General features: G+C 35.2%; 1 protein-coding gene across 2 annotated transcripts in view; it reads right to left on the bottom strand.

Annotated features, from left to right (window-relative positions):
• IPO9 (importin 9) overlaps positions 1 to 23,194 on the bottom strand; it is a 28,927-nt gene extending 5,733 nt beyond the window's left edge. The window contains exons 1-20 of one of the 2 annotated variants that reach the window (XM_087720261.1): positions 22,926 to 23,194; positions 19,281 to 19,342; positions 17,697 to 17,783; positions 17,244 to 17,445; positions 15,765 to 15,853; positions 14,322 to 14,408; positions 11,880 to 12,003; positions 11,476 to 11,572; positions 10,599 to 10,660; positions 10,064 to 10,215; positions 8,990 to 9,088; positions 8,153 to 8,259; positions 6,655 to 6,794; positions 5,822 to 5,981; positions 5,408 to 5,634; positions 4,705 to 4,853; positions 3,843 to 3,971; positions 2,467 to 2,742; positions 1,898 to 2,064; positions 1,110 to 1,243 (exon numbers count right to left, since the gene is read on the bottom strand). In XM_087720261.1, coding sequence (XP_087576387.1) covers positions 1,110 to 1,243; positions 1,898 to 2,064; positions 2,467 to 2,742; positions 3,843 to 3,971; positions 4,705 to 4,853; positions 5,408 to 5,634; positions 5,822 to 5,981; positions 6,655 to 6,794; positions 8,153 to 8,259; positions 8,990 to 9,088; positions 10,064 to 10,215; positions 10,599 to 10,660; positions 11,476 to 11,572; positions 11,880 to 12,003; positions 14,322 to 14,408; positions 15,765 to 15,853; positions 17,244 to 17,445; positions 17,697 to 17,783; positions 19,281 to 19,342; positions 22,926 to 23,076 — 2,701 coding nt within the window. In that variant the 5' untranslated portion in view covers positions 23,077 to 23,194. The remainder of the gene's footprint in view (positions 1 to 1,109; positions 1,244 to 1,897; positions 2,065 to 2,466; positions 2,743 to 3,842; positions 3,972 to 4,704; positions 4,854 to 5,407; positions 5,635 to 5,821; positions 5,982 to 6,654; positions 6,795 to 8,152; positions 8,260 to 8,989; positions 9,089 to 10,063; positions 10,216 to 10,598; positions 10,661 to 11,475; positions 11,573 to 11,879; positions 12,004 to 14,321; positions 14,409 to 15,764; positions 15,854 to 17,243; positions 17,446 to 17,696; positions 17,784 to 19,280; positions 19,343 to 22,925) is intronic. The other variant, XM_087720262.1, reaches the window with a different exon arrangement.
• Positions 23,195 to 23,328: the final 134 nt, after the last annotated feature.

Below are 23,328 nucleotides of genomic sequence, written 5' to 3'. Positions count from 1 at the left end.
AAAGATACCAAAAATTGCATATTTTTAAAGAAATTAAGAACTCTGAGAAACCACAATGTAAAACCAGTTGGGGAAGTGCTTCATGTTTTATTAGTCTCTGAGGTATGTTTTTGAAATACATATTTTATAAAAGGCCAGCAGTAATTTAACTCCTCTTGGCGCACATGCCCACACACACACACACGCACGCACAAAAACAGCTGGATCCGAAAACCTATTGTTCTGGGATCCTGACAATAACTGCCTGGCTATAGGCAGTCCTCATTTAGTGACCTCAAGTGGGCTGGCAACTATGTTATTAAGTGAAGTGATCTCTAAGAGAAACTGACTGTTCTCACATAGTTACTTCAGCTTTCCTTTGTTTTACAGATCTGCAAAGGTAAATGTGAGGATTGGTCATGAAGTGAATTTATCATCACTGCAAATGGTCCCATATGAGGTAGTTGCCAAATGAGGATTATCTGTTTATGCAGATTCTTTGTACACTCTTTATTATATTTTTTATTAAAAGTTAATATTTACTCCGTCTGAACAAACATTGTCAATACCACTCTTTAACCATCTGAGCCTAAGTTAAGCTTTTTCAGGCTACATATTTCAGGACATAGAACGGCATGATTTTTAAAAAAAAGGATAATAAATATTTTGTATAGATATTTAGTTCACAATAGTTTAATTGGTTCAGAAGAATAGTCAGTTACACACATGGCCAAAAAAAATTTCCAGTCAAAAAGTTACACTGCTTTTCATGAAATTTGGACATAAGTTCCGAACCTATTTTTACATGTTCAGAATCATTTATTCTTATAAAATTAAAAATTCACTAATAGCTTTTATAAATATTTGTTTATAACATATTTAAAATATATAAAATATTTGTTTATAAATACAAATTTTAAAGGCTGAATAGAATACAGAACAGAAATCCTCAATTTTCACTGAAGACTGTCTTATCTATATCCAAAATTTCAATAGATGAATTTATCATGAAAAAATTAATTTTGGTACCAGTTACAAAATAGACCTGATGTTAATTGTTTAATAAAGGTAACTAAGAATTAAAATTACTTTTAAGGATACATCCTGTTGATTCATATACAAATACTCACTTTTGGCTGCTTTTGATCGTGTACGTATGCCTTCTTCCATATTATATATTTCTTCCCCTTTTACCCTGATATCTTGAAGGCGCTTGTCATCTGTATTGATACCATACTGGAGTAACTTACATAGAGCTACAGAACTGAAATTTTTAAAAATAATATATTTCATTTCACATCATTCTACCTACAAGACAAATATGTAAAAGCATAAGCAAAAATTTGCAACATTTTATTTCATTTGGATGTGTAACCAAATATTCAATAGGACCTATGTCATGAACATTTATATAATTATTTTAATAATCACATAATTTACTTTACCGCATTTTAAAAACAAAGATTAGGCAAGACTTAAGGATATTTATCTATATGACTATATGTTTGATGTTCTCTTGGCTTTATCCCCAATAGGCATTTTTTTAACCCTCAGTGTTACTTCCTTTCCACCCAATTTGAAATCCCTATTACCAAGTTTACTAGCCAACACAGGACAACACGTCTACTTTCTTTTTGAATGGGTGGGCAGGATGCTTAACAAAATCCAGCCCTCTACAACTGTTGATGGATATATTCCCACTCCTTTATATATGAGATGTTTGTGTTATAAACAAGGCATAAATCCTTGGACAGTCTATAAAGGACTATATAAGGTCAATTTGTCTTGAACAATTCATTATAATAAAATTACGATAAAATGCATTGCTTCTTACACTTAGTTCTTACATTCTTTAAAAAACAATTAAATACTTGTTCCAATCTATAGAAATATACACTGCAATAACAGAAAGCCTTACCTGACCTTCCCTTCATACTGTCCATAGAACAAATGTTGTCGACTCATCCACTCTGACATTACAAATTCCAGAGCAGGCTTGCCTGTGGGTCCAGGTAAACTACAAAGAAATTCTAGTAATGGTTCCAGCTGAGAATGAACTAGATGAGCAAATACCATGATCAAAGACTGCAAAAGGAATCAAAAGAAGATAATGACAGCTTCAATTTCTAAAAAAACAAACCCAATCTCATAAATAAAATATCAATATCAATTATATATACATGTGTGTGTGTGTGTGTGTGTGTGTGTGTGTGTGTGTTGTATTTGTGCTGATAAATAAATAAAGGGAGACTAGTATAGATCTATTTCAAGCTATTTAGCTCTCATCAGCTAGCCATACCCTTGCTGGGATTCGAACCTGTGCTGTATTACATCTTAGGCAAACGTCTTAACCATTAAGCCTAAAAACATACATACATACATACAAATATCTTGCAAACAATTATTCTGATAATTATCATGAAACAAATATTAGTTTTAATAATATTTAAATAATAATAGTTTTCATCTATTTTATAACCTCCTTACCTGCATTACAGTGAGTGTTTCTGCTTGCTGCATTTTACTAAGAATTGCTCTGAGAATCTGATCCAGATTTTCTCCCAATTCACTCCCAACTTTGGAGATCAATGTAGAAACTAGCCTGCCTACAAAGGCAGCTGTGAATTCTGAGGTGCGTGGATCCAGAAGTTGACTCACCACTTGCATCACATACCACAGTCCATTGTGGCCTTGCTCATCATGCCACTGTGCAATTTGTTCCAAAGCGACTGAGATGTATGCACGCAAACATTCACCTCCATTCTGAATAAACAATAATAATGAAACACAAAACCTTTCATTCCAGAAAGAATTCAGATATTACAACCAAACATCATATTATCACACAGGATGAAATAGTAACTGGTGATCTAAGAAAAAAAACCCACAATAAATCTTTTCAGATGACCTTACTCTGCTTTACTTTTTCACAAAAGCCCTTTAAAGATCTACGTACTAAGCATGAAATAAATAAAATAAACTCTATTTGGCACAGTTCTTGGAAAATTACAATGTTTAGACTCCTAAACTAAACATCCAGATGATGAAATTGACCCATGTGATAATTCAAACAGGTGGATTGAAGATATAACCTTATAAAATGTTATTCATTTTTTCATACGTGAATGCCTAATCTTATTCATATGCATTGATTAAATTTAAGTGCTGGCATGGTAGAAACAGGTACACAAAGTAATAAAGCCAAAATTGATATTTTCCAGAATGCTTGTTGCATTGAAACAAGTATATTTTATCAACTTGCTTGAACAAATGTTATTTTCCCCTGAAAGTAAGATTAGTGAAGCTTGTTCAAAGTATGTAAACAGCATTTATCAGTCATATAACATGATTAATTATTAACATTATTATTATTAATTTTCTGTTTTCTGTATATCTACCCAGGCAGATACTGCAGCAAACCAATTACCAAAAAAGGAAGAGCAAAACAGGTAAAATTTGACAATGTTCCTATGTATTGTAAGAGTAAGAAATAATAAAAACTACATCATGATATGATAATACACTATATTTTACATATTAGCACCCAATTTCAAGATGCAAGAAGGCTGGGGCTTGTGTTGTGCAGTTGCAATGTCTTTTTTGTCAGTCCCATTGTATAGATGGCTAGGCTAATTTTTCTGCTATTAACGAAACTTAGAGAAAAGTAAATTTCAGTTGTGAAAGATTTGCTTCGTATTTAAATAACATAATAATAAAAATTTTAAAAACCATTTAAATTTCATTAATGGAATCGATTGCCATTTGCAGTCAACTTATCCCTGCATCTTAATCATCATGAATCCAGTTCCTTTAAATACAGAAACTTTATACAAATGACTGAACAGCCACTCACAAAACATTACCTGCATGGTAGCATTGTCATCTGTGTGCAGGCTACACTGAGCCACAGCAGGAAAAGCTTGGAAGATTAAGAGGTCCGAAAGAGGTGGTTTAGTATTTCTTACAACAGTTGTTAATATATCTATTGAAGTCTGAAAAAGAAAAGAAAACAGAGGAGGGAGCTAACGAGCTGGGGGTCGGGGTGGTGGAGAGATGGTATGGTGCAATAGTAAGATTAGTTTACCCAACAGTAATTAAAACTAATGTGCAAGTGTCATTTTGTTTCATATTGTTTTCAGCTTTTCTCTGAATGTCTTGCTATCTTGCCTCATTGAGAAATCTTGTGGAATACTGAGTTCTTTTTTTATTTATTTTGGGAGTTGCCCAGAGTTGTTAAAAGACAGGTGGCTATATACAATAAGTATTTTAAGTAACTAAACAAAATATTTTTTCTGCTTTCCACCTCTATAGCTAAAATCTGAAAGTTCCATTAAATTGAATATATTTTTAAATCTTCCCCGCTTTTGTTTTTTTTACTTTGAATTCACTTGTCATCTTTCTTTTATTTCCATTAATATATTATATTTCAAGAAATTACTTAAAACTATGTTCTCCTGTAAACTGCTAATTGTAACTATGGAATGCCAAATTATTATCTGATTGTTCTTTTTTGCTATTAATTTAAGTATTATACTATATAATTGCTTTATACTTGCATTTTTAGACTTCTAGAATATATAAGCCTATTTAATACTTATATTGTTTGGGATCTCAGCTTTAATGTATTCTTCATTAGGAATTTAACAACAAATATTTCTTTTTTAAAATCAGCAGTCAGGCTATACAAATGTTTCTATATTTTGATTAAAATGTCTGTATACTTACTGCACAAAGTCCTGCTGGAATTTTATCAACAGGAGCTTGCATGATACTAACAAGAGTTGGAATTAATCTCATCTGCATTGCATCCTGACAGGCTTCTATTTGTGCTAGTTCCTTAAAAATATCCTGGGCAAGAGAAGCGACAACTGGATCTAAATAAAGAAATAATATCAATTACTAAGGAGAAATATCCTAGTAAAATCATAAAGTTATAATAAGAAAAAGCAGCCTCTAACATCACCCTGTCTACTAACAAGTATTCTAGCCAACATACAACTCATATGCGTTCTTAGTTACACTGCTGGGTGGTTTTAGTCAAGTGTTTTGTTCAAACAGTATTCATAGAAATGCAAAGATACAAAATAGAGGGAATCCTGGGGACCAAGGAATGAGCAGTTTATCAGTTCTCCTGTCCATGCTCTCCTGTCCATGCTCACCATTTGAGCAATTTTCTGAGTGCTAAAATGCTACCTGTCACAGTAGGAAACAAGCATAACAAAAAGCAGCTATTTTCTATAAATCGGCTTAATAATATTTCTGATAAAAAGTTTTTTAAAACCAAGATAGATATCCCTATGGCCTTTTAATAAAATACTGAAAAAAACCAACACTTGTGTAATCCAATTTCTTCATTTAAAAATATTTGAGATCAACAGTGTTCTTTGAATATCTGCAATCATAATCAAGAGCAAGTCTGAGCACGTACCATTACTATATTTGAGAAATATTGCAATGGTGAAGGGACAAATCTTGTTCTCCACATTTGCTGTAAAGGCTGGATCTACTGTGCAGACAATGCAAAGAGTTTCCATCACAAGATTGAGAACCTCGGAACTAAACTGAGCTGCCAAATGAATTAATCCATCAAGGACACTAGGAAGAAAAGGCTGCAGGACATGGGTGCTATCAGAAATCTTCAGTTGGTCACAGTAGCTAGGAAAAATAAACATTTTAAGAAGAAAAATTATAAAATTATATTTGCCAGTAAGATTGTAACACAGCACAACATTTCTCATAATCATGCATTCAATGTCTTCACTATTCTAAGTATTATACATTCTCGAAATTAAATCATGGTATTATGCTACTGTTCAACTAATACAGGTCTTCAGCTACATACCCCCAGATAGCCCTTACTGCAGAAATTCGCACAGAAGGAGGTTGTGTTTCATGAAGGCCACTGACTGTTGCTTGTAGAAATTGCTGGATAAGCTCTGGAGACATTGCAACTGTGAACCGACTGGCCACCCAAAGAGCACGGCCAAGAAGGAAAGGCGAAACTATAAGAAAACACAAACAAACCATAGTGTTTTTGCTATTGTAGTTCTCTCTCAAAACTATCATTTGGTAACAGGCCCTATATATATTAGTGAGACAATTTACATACTTGGAGATAGTAAAAAAGAAATTATCTTTTTACACATAAACATGACAGTTGTTGTAGCCTAGCGGTATAAAGTGTGCACACCTGATTACATTGTAAACAGCATACTATTTTGTTCTGACCCCCTCCTCCATCCAGTAACGGAAGCCGAGACAAGCTTAACTAGAATGTCCTTTAATACCAAGACCAAAATCTTGGTGGCTGAAAGCCAAGCAAACAGATAAGGACCTTGGCAGCAACTCAGACAAACCTTGGCAGCAACTCAGACAAATCTTGGCAGCAATCCAGCCTGTCAAGTTAGTTACAACAGTTCTCTTTAGTCAATGTGTTGACTTCTGCAAGAGGGCGTGTGCACAAGCAGTCTTTTTTATAGTCTGGAGAGGAGCCTAATGACCACCAGCTGAGCGCAATTACCTCCTGTAATTGCGTAATTGTTTCTGACGCCTAGTAGCTTTTCAATGGCATGCATCCAGGAACAACTCACTGCTGATTTATCCAAAAACTATGCATTACTTTGAAAAGATTTTTGAATTTCTCTTTTTAAATTATTTTTAGGCAATCATAAGTACCTGACAGGTTGAGATCAGCAAGAAGAACATTGGTTAGAAATCCGTGCATATCAAAATGTATCCTTCCATTTTTTACACAATCTGTGATAAGAGATTTGACCGAGCCTAAAGCCAGCATGCAAGCTTCATGTATCTTCCACCTGCAAAGAATAAATTACTTAAATTTTCTAATATTCAATTTTCTTACTTGATAACTAAAAAGCAATAGGAAACCAATGGCAAATAATAGTTGGGTTATCATATATAACATAAATAATACTTTGGTTATTTAACTTTATTTGGAAATATGAGCTGTTATATACCTGAAGAATATTATTTAACTGATGACTATTTGAGATAGAATTTGTTACAGATGTAGTTTAGTAAGGGTAACTTAATCTGTTTCTATTATAACAGGGAAAATTGTATATTGGATTAGTATACTATTTTCATATGAATTAGTTTTACTAAAGCAGTTGCTTTACTGAAGTAACTAATGTATAATATTCTTCGGAATTATTCTCAATGGCATTGAACCAGGGAACACCATTTACTATCTGTGGCAATAGGACAAGTACTGACGCTTGGCCAAGCTTTACATGTTCTATATCTTATATATCTTATATGCTGTATGTATATCCTGTGATTATTTTAGGAACAGTAAATATAACAATATGCCATGGATTTGATGGCTTTTACCATATGGTGTGGATTATTATGATAATCATAAAAGTGCATTTGTTTCCATTTTCATCTTAAATCCCATTTTTTTGTTCTGATATGCATGCTTTCAAATCTAGTACATGACTAAGAGACAGGAGAGAACAGACAATTGAGAATATAATAGTTTTTAACTGAAGGAAATATATGGGCATAGATCTATGTTTCTGTTACATCTGCAGAGCGAATCAGTAAGTGGATGTCTCAACAGCCACTGCTTACAGAATTCACTATTTTGTAGGAAAAACAAAGCAAAATCCAATCTTCATTTCATAGATACTGACAGCATTTAGCCATTATCAAAACAGGTAATAAACTGGCAGTTAATCAGTGCCCAATCTTATTTATAATTGCATTTTTTGCTGATCGTTGTGTAATAATATTCATGTAATTATTTTGTTAAACAAAACGAACAAGCTGAGTATTATGGACTCTTGTATCACCAACATTATCAGTATCTTCCAGATGCATTTATATGATCTCCTAATGCCAATGTCCTTTAGCATTCTATGGAAAAAAAGGTTAGCTTCTGAGCAATATTAAAATGATAATAAATCAGGTGATTTATTCTCCTGTAATTTAAGCAAAAAGTGATTAGAAAACTAGCATTTATTCTGCCGTATGACCAACCTTAGCTTATTCATTAGTGTCCCCGAATAACTTATAATGGTCAATGAGATGGTAGCTGCTCTAATTCTAGATTTTTCATTTCTAACTTGATTATAAGGTATATAATACTAGTTTGTTTCATTATGGATTAAATATTCTTATACTGTCACTATAGAAACTGCTTTCTTACCAATGTTCAGCACCACTATTTTTGGCTTGCTCCGCTTCCTGCAAGTGTCTTGTAGCTGCAGCAGCCAAAGCTGTTGCACTTTCATTCTGGAAATCAGCTGCCACAGCCTATACAGAAGTATGACAATAGCTCACATTTTCTAGAAAAGGTAAAGGGAACCTTCATATCACTATTCTTTGTTGATAATGAAGTTAGCAGTTATAGTGAATAGCTTCAAAACAGTCTAGTCAAGAAAAAATATTAACAAAATTGTCTTCTTTTTAGCATCTTGAAATATTTTAGATATTCACATGAAATACAATGATGCCAAGGATGGGGAGAGAATAGAGCTCAACATAGCAAACATTAGAAGAGTTTGAAAGCAATCTAATACCATTCACGTGTATCTTCTTTCCAAACTGTGAGTTATAAATGTAAACAAGAATGCTAAATAAATAGTTCTATTAAACAGCCTTTCTAACGTCCATTACATTTATGTATCTCCTTTTAAATTATCCATTAATTGCTTCATTCTATTTTCAACTTAAAACCTGAGAGCAGAATAGCTCTTATAAAATAGCATAAAAGTCATACATTCTCAGGCAGCAAGCATTAAGTGTGAAGTATGTACATAGTGACATACAGTAAGTTACTTATTAAAAGCAGCTTTCATTTGCCACTATTGTGTAGATCAAAAGAAACAAACCTATATCCTGCCACTTATTACCGGTTTCCAACTTCTATCAGCATAGGCCATCACTGCCATTTCAAGGATGTTTGAAATATATTTCAACATCTGAAGAACCATACATTTTATTTTTCAAAACATTGTAAATTTGTACCATTGTAAAATCTTACCAGCAGCAAGTCCTGTGCAGCAATTCTAACGGTATAAGAAAATGTATCATCATCTTCATCCTCAACAAATTGTTGCGGATTAGCAGTCCAGACTTTTATCTGAAAAGCAATCAGTAATTCAATAATTTATAGAAATATCTTTGCTTATTCAAGACTACACATAATTAAACTACCACATGTAGGTAGTCCTCAGTGAATGATCATTGTTTGTGACCATTCAAAATTACAGCAGTGCTCAAATCAAAATTCAGGCACTTCACAGCTCACCCCCACGGCTTGGATCAGGGTATCCAACCTTGGATACCCTGCTTCACAACCAGGTGGATTCAGTTAATGATGGAAACAGGTGCGCCAGCCCATCACTTGCGTGGACTGGTTCCCCTCCCCACCTTCGGCCAAGCTGCCAAACCACAAAGGCTGGGTTGCTGCTCCAGACTGTCTGCTTGGAAACTCTTGTGTCTTTTTTTTTCTCACACCAGAATGTTTGCAAGACAACTTTTCTGCTATCTTAGTTGCAGATTAGCTGCAAGGTAGTATCAAGATGTAGGGAGTGTCTTAAGACTATGATCTCTAAAAATAGTGGGGCATCTTCATGGCAAGCAGAATGTGTGGTTAAGATATTTATCTAGTAATAAACTGTTTAGGTAAATATTATGGATCTATTACTCATTTAAACTTTTAAAGAGAATAAATCAGTATTTTGCCATATGGTACAGCCTGTGTAATTCAGTTGATTAAACAAGAACAGGTTAAATCATTGATACTATGTTTGCAAAAGGAACAACTTGCAAAAGGAGGAGATGCTGTAATGACTTGCAGAGAGACGCTGTGCTCACACAAGATCTGAGATACATCATTTTGAAGTACATACATTCTTGCAAACATTAAAATATGAAATGAGGTTTGAAAAACATTGTACTTTGAGTAGAAAGCCTGGGTCCCTGCAGGTGGTGCTAAATGCCAACTTCAAGCCCAAGATGAATGAGCTTCTTGGAGTTGTATTTCATCAATATCTGAAAAGTAATAAGCTTCTAGCCCATTTTTTACAATTTAAAGCATGAAAAATGTGCTTACCTGTTCTTCTGTTATCTGCATATAGAGAATGATGTAATATATTAATTCAGGCAATGCTTTCTTCACTGTGCTTTTAAACTTGTGGTTTTCTAATAGAGCATGAACAAACTCGAATATGCTGAAAACTAGGTTTTCAAAGCCCAAAACTTCACCTAAATTTTAAAAATTATATAAAAAATATTAAAGATCTTTCAAATTATTACTTTAGTATTTGACAGTTATATTATTTTACATAATTCAAATTTTATAATACCATTGCCAATAGCTTTGTTTTACTCACATTTAAAATATAAAAATCCATGTGTGTGTGTGTGTGTGTACATACGTGTATATATATATATATATATGAAAACTTATTAAAGCAATCTAAATGTGTTATATTGGAGCCCATTTGACATTCAAAATATCTATAGCCAACTTATTCTCTGTATGACAACTCAAAGCATCACCAATTAAAGACTGATTTTTTTTCTTTACAAGGAGCATATTTTAAAATATCAATTTTCATTACACCTCTAATAAAGAGTTTTCTTACCATCAGAATCCACTGGATCTTCCACTTCTTCTGTATCATTTACTTCTGTTCTCACATAGGTAGTTGAATAAATTAAGGAAAATAAATATAGCTACCATACAATTAGATTGCAATACAATTATTTCATCTAGACAATGAAAAATTCAAAGACTATCATTTATTAGAAAAAGGTCTAATAAAAAAGAATATCAACTGAACTAATGGGGAAAAATGCCTCTCCAACGTATTTATTTTTTATTAGCATTATTCAGATACACCTTTACATTACAAATAAAATAAGACTATCAACATTAGAAAATCTGTAAAATACTGTATGTACGAACCATTATTAAAAAGATCTAAAGATATCAATAGCGCAGTATAGTCTAAGAGTAGTAATATCAACCTAATCATTTTTTACTTTCTGGCAAAAATACACCATCTATTCACTTAAGCTATAAAAAAAATATCAGCCTTCAGCTTCAGCTCAACCCTCTCCTTAATTACATCTTTCAGTCCTATCAATTACAGCAGAAGAGGTATGTTTCAGGTTCTGTCCATTATGAAATATCACCTGATGAGACACAGGCTATGAAATTTAGTATTCTATCAACTTTTATAGACACTATCAACTAGTATCTATCAACATGGAAGGCTAACAGCAGCCTTACATGAAAGGCAGCATTCACTAAGTCAACAAGGGTACAGAAGAGACAATTTGAAAGCCTGTGGGGAAAATATTTGAAATAGATCTTTTGGATTCTTCATTAAAATCTCTAAACTATATTGCTGAAATATTTTATTGTACATTAGTATCTATCAACTTTTCTCCCTTACCCCCTTCCAATTCCCTTTCAAGGAAATTAATGCTTATTGCAAACCAAAGCAAAAAGGGTATAAGGCTGCACTTTCTGTAAGTGTATTCCAAACAATTGGAAGAATCTGTTGCATAGAGGAAATCATGTGTTTTGGGTAGTTTTTCACTAAAGCTGTCACTGCCTGCAGGAAGAAAACAGAGCATTAGAATTAATAACATGCTTTCTTTTATAATATTACTATTTTTCTTTAAGTGCCATTCTAACACTATATTTATATTTCTTCCTCTCCAGAAAAGTTCTCTGCCATACAGTAGCCATAGGATGCATGAAAAACTAAGCACATTTCAGGAATCATCAGAAGCAACTTGTTTTGAGTTTAAAACCCAATATTGCTGTTAGATCTCATATTACACTGAGAATATGCAAAATCCTCATTTATGTTGCTCATGGTAACCACAAACTCATATAAAATCAGATATTGTACTTGCCTTTAAAACCTCCATTTTAAGTCCACTGTCTGATGTAGGGCCATCGGGCATTTGCAAAGCCTGAACAAAGGCTTCAGTAAACTGCTGCACCACAGGGAAAATCAGAATTTTGGCTGCTCCCTATAAAAAGAAAAAAAATTATAATTAGCTCAAAAATTAGAAAAAGGGGAAGATTCAATATTTATTCATTCCATTTTTATACCTCTATTATAGAAAAATCTAAGTTTTCCTTACTTGACATTCAACTACTGTGTTTTCCTGAAAATATGACATGTCCTGAAAATAAGGCCATGCCAGATTTTTCAGGTGGGCAAAAATATAAGCTCTCCCCTGAAAATAAGCACCCTGGACAACCCACCCCCTCCAGCCAGGCAGAGCGCTGCTCATCAACCTAGCGGCATTCCGAAGGCGCCAAGCCGCAGAAACCAGGGGTGGGGGGGACAAAGGCGCTCATGTTGCTTGGTGCTTTTGGGATACTGCTAGGTCGGTGAGTGGCACTATGCCCAGTTGGAGAGGCGGTTGTTGGGCGGCTGCTCTCTTGTGAGCGTGCTCACACAGAGCCGGGCACAGCCTCAGGGGCGAATGTCTGTTTTGCGCTGTTGCAGCAACGCAACACAGCAGCCATGAGGTGACCACGTTCACGAGCAGCCACCTGGCAAATCCCTTTCCAGCTGGGCAAAGCGCCATTCATTGACCTAGGGGTATCACCAAGCCGCATGAGCATTTGTTCGCCTCCCCCTGGCTCCCGCAGCTTGGCATCTTCGGAATGCCCCTAGGTCAGTGAATGGCATTCTGCACGACTGGAGAGGGGGGTTGTACAAGCGGATGTTCCACTCCCCACTCATGTGCCTCCTAACCTCACAATGCCCTGGCCCAGTTTTCCCTGCAGAGCCAGGGCGCCGCCATTGCCGCCACCCCAGTATGGCTTTTTCTGCAGCTTCCAAACCACAGAGGTAGTCTTCCTGCAGTGGCCGCTCTGGGAGTACGCTCTGCCAACAACCGGCCCAAAACCATAGAGCGTACTCCCAGAGCAGCCACTGCTGCAAGACTACCTCCGTAATTTGGAAGCTGCAAAAAAGCCATGCTGGGATGGTGGCGTTGGCAGCGGGCGGCGGTGCCCTGACTCTGCAGAAAGAGCAGGGCCAGGGCATTGTGAGGCTGGGGGGCGCACAAGCAGGGAGTGGAACAGCCACTTGCGCAACACCCCTCTCCAGTCGTGCAGAGCTCCATTCACTGACCTAGGGGCATTCCGAAGGCGCCAAGCCGCGGGAACCAGCGAAAAGGCACTCAAGCGGCTTGCCGATACCTCTAGGTCAATGAATGACACTGTGTCCGGCTGGAAAGGGGTTTGCTGGGTGGCTGCTCGTGAGCATGGTCAACTCATGGCTGCTGTGTTGCGCTGCTGCGACAGTGCAACACAGCCATTCACCCATGAGGCTGTGGCCGGCTCTTTGGGAGTCCGCTCGCAAGAGAGCAGCTGCCCAGCAACCCCAAAACAATAAGCCCCCCCCTAATAATAAGGCCCAAGCCATATTTTGTGGGTCAAAAGAAAATAAGACCCTGTCTTATTTTCGGGAAAACATGGTATCTTACATAAATCCAAAGCCTCCAACTAATAACTATTAGAGACTAAACAAGATTTTGGAAAGTCATTCTGAGGAATCAGAATTATGCTGACAAAATATTAACAAACCAGGAAAAACAATTCTTGCAAAGCCTTACATCTACAGAAACCGGATGCTGTCATTATTCAACAAATGTTATTAAACAAAAATAATTCCCAGAGCGCAGTCCAAAGAAAAATATACATGCTTAAAATAAAGAACACTGACTCAAATAGCTTTTAATAAAACCTTTACTGGGAATTTGTTTTATTTTAGAAGAAATTGAGTAATCATTTTCATTGTCTACAATATTATTTCAGTCTGGGTTATCTCTTGGCTTGGTGGGTGGTGGTTGTTGTTGTTTTGTGGTTTTTCTAACTTTGTACACTATCCAGACTCCATCAGAATCAGACAGCTAATGAATTCAAATAAATACAATTTCAAATAGGATTCAAATCACTTACTTAAACCACTCCAAAATACTGCAGCAGCTATATTCAAGTAAAACTGGCAACAGTAATTCCAGACTTTTTAATCTCATATTTACATTAGTGTAATGATTTGTCTGAAATTTTATATAGCTATTTTATTTTACATTGTGCATCAGTTTATACATTTATAAACAGTTTAATAAATAGGTTTCAGAATGAAAAGCCAGCATATAGATACTTATTTTAGAAATTACAATTGAGAAGTTTATGTTTTATATTTATATTAGTTATGTCCCACTTAATGACTAGGCTAAACTTAATGGTAAGTTTAAAAAAAAAAACATTTAACAACAATAGCAGCTGCTAGTACCCAAGCTTAAGATTTCTTTGGTTAATGATTTACCTTTTCCAACTCTTCCATATTGCAAATCATCTGTGCACAAGTGGTGAAGATTTCTACAGCACGTGATCGTGTACGAATACCATACACCTAAGAAAAACAATTAACTATAATTGTGAAAAAGCCGAGAATTGTGTTCCCAATATTTATTGTTACTTAATATTCCCTTTTACAATCTTGTAATACCTTAAATATCTGTCAGAATGTTTTCTAACAAAAACACTTTGCTTAAAAAAATTTCTGTTTAAAACCTTAATAAAATATACCTCATTAGAAGATAAGTATTTAAATATAAAATAACTTTTTATTTTCATAAATACTACCAAATGATATAACACCCCAGCTGAAAATATTTGATTTATTAAGTTAATCAGAAATGTTAAATTATTCCAGGTTTTACTAAAGAATTGGTATCCTGATTTTATGAAGAAGAAAATGTTTGCAGCGTTCTGTGGCAAATTAATATTATGAATCATATAACATACAGTATATCATATATACAGTATGCTATTCTATAACTTAAGATCTTCTTCTATCATTCTAGGATGACGGAAAAGACATTTTATTGCAGCTTTGGGTTCCTGCAGCATTCTTCCCACAGAAAGGAAAGGGAACTACTAAATGATTTATCCCAAAGAGAGGTGCTTTAAAGTTCTGAGAGATTTTTACCATAGCACTGAAAAAAGCGACTTGTAACCATTTTTCACATTTACTACCATTGCAGCATCCCCATGGTCACATGATCATGATCAAAATTCAGATGCTTGGCAACCGATTCATATTTATGAGAGTTGTAGTGTCCCAGGGTCATGTGATTAACTGTTGCAACCTTCTGACAAGCAGTCAATGGAGAAACCAGGCTCACTTAACATCTATGTTACTAACGTAACAACTACAGAGAGTCATTTAACAAGAAAGGTCATAAAATGGAGCAAAACTCACTTAACAAATGTTTCACTTAGCAACAGAAATTTTGGGCCTAATTGGGTCACAAGTCCAGGACTACCTGCATCCCAAGCATATTTACCCACGATCAAGACTAGCTGGACTCACTGGATTTGATCATAGTCTGTGCACATATAGACTTCCTTCTGCTTGGACCTTAGCATAAAGGCCTCTATCAATCCATTTTCTTGGTGGAAACAGAAGGAAAAATTGTTTCAATAATCCCTGTATCTGTTCCTCATTTTTACATTATAAGTTGGACTAAACTGATCATCCTCAGAACAGTATCAACAAGTTCATTTGTATTCAATGGTTGTTGGAATGGTAAGTCAAGTCTGCTCAATGCCCTGTTCCTTCCATGCTTACGGGAGGTATTCTGTATTTGGCTCTGAAGAGGAAAAGAAGAGCCCTCAAAGGAAGTACCATTAAAAGTACAGTAAATCTAGACATGCTATTTTATATTATTCCTATGACATAGAAGAAAACAATTTTCATCCATACCTCAGCCATTGTAAAAATCTTGTACATCTCGGGAAGAATAACTGGAGCAACAAGGGGCATCTGTGTGTCTGTTACCTCTCGAGTGAACTCTACAAGATATTATACGTACACATATAACATAGCTAAATTATGGTTTCCCAGACATATATTCAGGGAACACATCTTATTTCTATGCTGTTTATCCATTTTAACAGTATACTGATGACCAAATGGACAAAGAAAAGAATAAAAGTTTCCCTTGCAATTATTTATAGTCTAGCTCTTCTAATAGCAAATTTATTTTATTTCTAGGCTCCATTATTTGAAATTATAGGTGGGGGATCATATGGTTCAAATCTATCTTCCTAAATTCTTTCTACAATGAAAATCATATAGCCAGGTTAAAGAGTTCTAACTGAACTGATTATCTGCCTCACGAGAACTAGACATATATCCATAATTTATTATTATGTATTGACTCTGTTACACAAAGGTGCATTGAAACTATTCTCTTATATTCCTCAGCTATCTGGTTAAAGTAAAACAGATTTACACAAACTAGTATATTTGATATGAACATTGTCAGGTCTAGGAACTTCAGTCCATGAACCATTATCATCAGTAGTTGTCATTCACCCTGGATTCTTAGATACAATTTTTAACATGTGTTAACTTCTACTAATATAATCTGAGACATTGTTTTTTTTAAATCATTGTTTGAACAGGCATCTCATGGGTCAGCAACTATAACATGCAAGCCTCATGTAGCCCATTAACACCTGAAAAGACACTGATAAAATCTAGTTAAATTTCAAAGGCAGATATATTTTTTTGTTTCTTCTTTCCTAAATTAAGGAAAAATAGGAAGCTCTCCATTCTCATCTATCCTCTACAACTTGCTCCAAATCACTATTTTTTAAGAGTTAAGGATGGGGATATGATTAGGAAACCTCTGGAAGTAAATTGCATCCATCCCCATCCTACACACACACACACACACACACACACGGCTTTCCATTCCCCTTCTAACCTTTTAAATCTGAAAAGAAAAAAAATGAAATACAGTATTTTGGCCAAATTGTGTCATGTTTCCCATCCTTGAGATAAAAATGACACAATGTGATCTAAGAGTCAGAGAGTCAGAGCGGTCTAGTGCAATTTTTCTTTTGTTTCAATATCAATACTTATAGAAATAAAGATCATGTCACACTGGATATCTAATGATCAATTAGTTACTGTCTATTAAGGAAAACATTATTTCCTAATGTTTTAATGGAATGACATATTTTGTTGATTATTATACCCCAATATTGCACAACTTTCATAAAAGGCTAGACTCTAGAAGGTCAAAAGTCTTTGTTTATATTAAAACACTGTGTACTTTGTACTTTTACTACAACTATATTAAAGTAGAAAATATTTTCTATCTTAAAAATCAAAGTAAAAAGTCAAGCCAAGTTAGTAGAATTATCCAGTTAATAGCATATAAAACACAAATACCTGTAAGCACTCGCATAGCTCCATGCACTGCATTTAGATCTCCACTGACCAGCATTTCCATCAAGAGATTAAAAAGCTCAGGCCAAGCTTCAGGCCAGTCCCAATGGGCTATTGCTGAAACTGCATAAGCAACGCTTGAACGAACTTTGCTAATTGATTCCCGCAATCCATTGGGAAGCAGTTCCCTAATGGCAGCTTTTGCCTATGGATAATAAAAAGAGATGAACTTAAAAACAATCTTTGTCTCCACAGAACAGCAATATCTACAGGTGCCATCTAATTAAATAATCAAAGACTATTTAATATCTTTTAAAAAGGTGTCCTAAGAAAACATTGATCTTTGACTTTAAATGTCCTTTAAATTGCATAAAAAGGAAATACAGTTTCTAAGTTGTTCTATAGTTGTTCTAAACTTGGGTATTGTATAATAGAGTTTTTAAAAACAGGCATTACCCTTTCTGTAGTTTCAGGAGGTCTAAACTTCTCTGATTGGGAACACCAATGAGTTTCCACATATTGTTTCAAAATCACAGAGGCTAGCTATGAATAAAAAACAGAATAAAGAATCCCAGATTTATCATTTCATATGATCTTTCATCTCTTAAAAAATTCAAAGAACAGACACAACTGGTTTCAATTACAGAGGAATGCTGCTTTTAAAGCTCTAAAGTAAATATTACGCATTATTTAACAAATTATACCTACCCAGGAAACAGTATTACATTATATCATAAAGCAAGATATAACTTGAAGCTGACAGAGACAAGAAACATTTTACAAATGCATGCAATGTTTTAGTTAATTTAGTTTAAAATTATGCTTTAATTCTTCAATACACACATTTTAAATACAAGACTATGCCTATCCTTGAATTCTATTGATAGCAATTGTCTCACATCTGTATTTTAATATGAGTGACTTGATATTAATATTTTTATTGTAGTGAAATGGTAACCATATACTTAAGGCTAGTTTATTTAATTTTACTTTAACCATTTAAATGTGAGCTAATGTATTCACTCCGGTCTGCCAATTCTAATTCAAGGAAATCTTAAGTATGACACATAACTGTGAGTTAAACTAAGTCTAAACAAAGCTTTCTGGAAACTGACTCCCGAGCAATGCCAGCATATTCTGGGTCAGACTATTTGTGGGATTGCCTATCTCTCATTGCTTCTATTCACGCCACCAGATTTAGCAGGGAAAGTTCCCGGTCTCTCCCATCAACAGTGGCCTTATGGTGGATATAGGAGTTGTGCGTCCCTTGCATTTTTCTTGTGGAAACTCCAGAAAAGCCACATGGGCTTGTTTACCTTCCCTAAAGCATTTGACCCAGGAGGTTAGGTAAGTGCTATTGGCAAGGCTCTTTATAGGAGTTCTTTTTCTTTTACCTTGGACATTGCCTTTTAAATGGTTAAGACTGTTGTGAGATGTGTGGCCATATAAAATAGATAGATAGATAGATAGATAGATAGATAGATAGATAGATAGATAGATAGATAGATAGATAGATAGATAGATAGATAGATAGATAGATAGATAGATAGATAGAGATAGATAGATAGATAGATAGATAGATAGATAGATAGATAGATAGATAGATAGATAGATAGATGAGGATAGGATAGGATAGGATAGGATAGGATAGGATAGGATGGATGGATGGATGGATGGATGGATGGATAGATAGATAGATAGATAGATAGATAGATAGATAGATAGATAGATAGATAGATAGATAGATAGATAGATAGATAGATAGATAGATAGATAGATAGATAGATAGATAGATCTGTCTTGAACTAGAGCATTTATCTGGTTTCATTTCATACAAGCTTTTTTTTATTTCATTAAAATATTTTCCCAAGTTAAAACAGTTTTGTACTAGTTTGAACATTGGTTGCCCTGACTGGACCTATAGTGCAAAGAAATCATTCTACCCAGTATTAGCTATTAGCATATTACACTAATACACAGAAAATTGCTCAATTTATAAATTGTTTAAATCTTTTGAACTGATCAATTTGAATGACTGACCTGACGAATAGCCAGTGCTCCTTGGGGATCTACAGTTAACTCTGCCAAGTGAACCCCAAATTCTGAAATAGAACAAAATAAAAATCATCAGCCTAAGGACCAATGATAAAGCACCATCGACTCAGGTATAATGGTGAAAAAACTATAGTATAATGACTATTCACAACCCACTCCTCATTATTTAAGCAATTCACTCCCTACAGTTTTTGTTTCACTTTATGATTGTTCCCTATTGTTCGTATGACATTTTTTCACCTCAAAGGCAATAAAGAAAGTCTACAGAAAACAGAACGAAAGCAGTCTATGAATTACTTAAAGAAAGTAATTGAAAAAATATTCTTCAATGCTGAACAAATATATGAAAGAAAAAATATCTCCAATGATATAACTTCCACAGTCATTAACTAAAAAAGTAATGTAATACATTAGGACTGTATAGTCAGGATGAAACAGCGGCAGTAATGAATTTTCTTACTCAATCTTTCCCAATTGGATGTCCTCTGATTGTATTGGACTACCTGTATCTTTAGGGCATATTAAGGATCTATATTTAAATTATACACTTTAGAAAAAAGGAGAAAAAAGGTACTTCGTGGCTAAGTGCATATATTCATTGGGAATATAATTCTGAATATATTTATTCATTGTGTACCCCAACTTTCAAGATCTTTTGCCAAACATTTTTTAAAAAATAGTTTAGTTAAATTAGTAAAATTTCAACTAAAGAACAAAAGCACATAATAAGTAAATAATTCTTCCAATTTTCAAATTCTATTGCTATATTCTTATACATGAATCAATACAAGACAGAGAAACCCAAATCCAAACAAATCAAAGTGGATTATTTCCTGATTGAAAGTATTTGCAATAGTCTGCTACAATTTATGTCAAAATTATGAAATTTTGAATATAGTATCAGTAATTATCTTATAGTGTTTAGATTTCATAATAGCTAATGTGTAGCCATGTAAGTTCTAATCACAGAAACATATTCTTGACAAACTAGTAAAGCTCTAAAATCTACAATCAAATTGCTCTAGTCTGATTGCTTCTCATTTCTCCACTGCAACTAATATTAAAGATAGTTCAAATAAGTAAAGGTAAATGTTTCCCCTGTCCAGTCATGTCTGACTCTAGTAAATAGTGCTCATCCCCATTTCTTAGTCAAAGGAGCCAGCCTTGTTCGAAAATACTTCTGTGGTCATGTGGCTAGCAGGACTACTATATGTAAAATCAACTATAAATATCCAAAACAGATTTTGATCATCTTATTGCTAAGTATATTACAATTTTCACAACTATGTTATCATTTTTTATTCACAAAATCTTTGATAGAATCATTCAGTTCTATAATTGCAGTTCTTTAAAAAGAATCAGAAGGTGATAATAAGGATAACAGCCGCATGCATGAATCACCGAAGACACATGTTTTGTCTTTGTTATTTGTGATAACACAAATTATCTCAAGAATCATATTTTCAGGAATACTCATACTCAATAATGAAAAGCAAACCATATACTTAATTCTGATACATAGACTAATGTCTCCTTGTTTCTTCAAATAATTACTACTACAGTACGACTTTTAATTTATTATATTGGTGTTAAATATACCAAGTAATGAGAAAGGTAAAACAACACAGCACAAATTTCGGTATGTCCTCGGAAATTTTATCACCATGGTCTGCATTTATACAAATCTTGTCAATCTTCACATGGCTCCTTCATACTTGCTTTCTCTGAGTAAAATTGACTTAGTGCCACCTGAAAGAAATGACTAGCAGTTCCCCATTTTTGTGAGGTTAAGGTACAATGGGATAGTACATAATGTTTTCAATTGCAGCCAGTGTGTCTGCAGCCAAACCCACACAGATTAATGTGTCCTGTTATATTTCCAAATGGTTGTGAAAACTGAACTCTTTTAGGAAACATTTGGAGGATAATGAATTTCATCACTGGACTCCTATAGTGGATATTTCTATTTTTATCCCACTGTAAGATAATCTGTTATGAATAAGATAATGAGTGTCATGCATTCTGAAAAGTTATTTATAATTGTTGGAACAAGTGATTAATAATATGCTGTGTTTCCCCAAAAATAAGACAGGTCTTTATTTTCTTTTGATCCCCAAAATAAGCACTTGGCCTTATTTTCGGGGAGGTCTTATTATTTTTGAGGTGCAGGAGGTGGCGAGTGTGGCCAACTCATGGTTGCTGCTGAGTTGCAATATTTTCAGGGAGGGCTTATTTTCGGGGAAGGGCTTATTTTAGTGCATGCGTCCAAAAGCCTGATTGGGCTTATTATTCAGGAAGGTCTTATTTTGGGGGAAACAGAGTATTTATATTTGTATTTCTAGTTTTAGTATAATACAAATGTAAATTTGGTAAAAGAATGCAATATATTTAACATACAGCACAAAAAAATTAATTACCTGGTTGGTTAGCAGAACCATTTGATAGCTGTTGTGAATATAAAAATTGGATATACCAAAGTTTTTGTGGTTGTGCTATGCCATTACATAAATACACCATGCTATACGATTTATCAGCGATTGCTAATAAAAATGGAAGCATGACATGTATTTAAAACAACAGTGCACACAATATGGAAAGGACACTATGCAACTTCATTATGGTTCTACCTGCCTTCATTATATGCATCGATATGTCTGCATACACCATATCATTCAATTTTTCATTTTAATTGTTTACAATACTTTAGCCTGGGAATCCAAAGGCAACAGCTTTTCTGACTAACAAATTTTATTAAGAGACAAAGGTTTCATGACTAACTTTTTACATCTCACTTTATCCTCTATCTAGGATATAGATTAAGATGAATAAATGGGAAGAAAGAAGCTTGATTATACAGATGCAAGCTATATGCGAGGTCTGGTTAGTGTAAACCTTAGCTCATTTAACATCTGTAAAGATTCTCAGTCATCCAGGTCATGGTTGTCCCAAAGGTGCTTTTTCAGGAGGCAACTGGACTTTGTTTTTTCTTTGAAGACATTTCGCTTCTCAACCAAGAAGATTCTTCAGTTCTGACAGTTCTTCCATTCCCCACTATCCTGTCAGAGCTGAAGAAGCTTCTTGGATGAGAAGCAGATTGTCTTCAAAGAAAAAAAGAAAAGAAAGTTCAGTTGCCTCCTGAAAAGGCACCTTTGGGAGGTAGCTTTTTTGTGGTTTCATGTGTTATGCAAACCACATGTATTTACGGTAGATTATGGCTCAAGATACAGTGCAAATCCTGAAAATCCAGAAAAGGGGCTGGTTCAGTAACCAAGTTAAGCATGTTGCATTAATATGGAAGATACTGTTTTTCAGTCTCTCTTGGGAGGACGGGGACTGAAATAGGAATCTGGTACCTTCAACATTGTGGGAACAAGAAATGATTGGCTACCGGATCCTGAAATCAACCCGGAATAAAAAAAAAAAAGGAAGGTGAGCTTCACTCCACGTTCCTTTTCAGGAATCACTCGCTCCAGCCTCGCTTGCGGCGACAGCTTTGTCCCTCGCCGAAGTCCAAAGGGGAGGGCAGCGACGACTGCAAAGACTGGAGGCTCAGGAGGCCACAAGACCCCCACGGCCTTCGGTCCTAGAACCCAGCCAGGCAAGGAGCTCCATCAGCTCCGGTATACTCACCCTCCGTCACCTCCAGCACCTTCACCTGTTCCTCAGCTGCAGCACGAACACCCTGCACCGGGCAGAGGATCCCGTTCAGGGTCTCCACCAGCGCTTCTTTCAGTCCCTGAGCCACGGGTCCAGGCCCTCCGCCCGCCACCGCTCCCGACATCCCGCCGTATACCGCCGCGCTGGGCGGGAGGAAAGGCACGCACGGAAGCCCTGTGGAAGAGCTCGCGAGGGAGGGAGGGAGAGAGAGAGAGACAGACAGACAGACAGACAGACAGAGAGAAAGAGAGAGAGGGTGGAAAGAGAAAGGAGGCGGCACCGGAGGGTCGCGGGTGGTGCCGCCACGCGCCAAACGCGCCCGCAACGACGCGCTTTCCGAGAGCGACGACTGCGAAAATCAGAGGCTGAAAGATTC

The sequence above is a fragment of the Thamnophis sirtalis genome, unplaced genomic scaffold, assembly GCF_051295495.1.
Source record: "Thamnophis sirtalis isolate CommonGarterSnake01/CBP01778 unplaced genomic scaffold, rThaSir2_p1.2 scaffold_7, whole genome shotgun sequence".
In the NCBI taxonomy this organism is placed as follows: Eukaryota; Metazoa; Chordata; class Lepidosauria; order Squamata; family Natricidae; genus Thamnophis; species Thamnophis sirtalis.
Note: the sequence above shows the minus strand (reverse complement) of the source record. Positions and strands in the feature narration are given on the sequence as shown.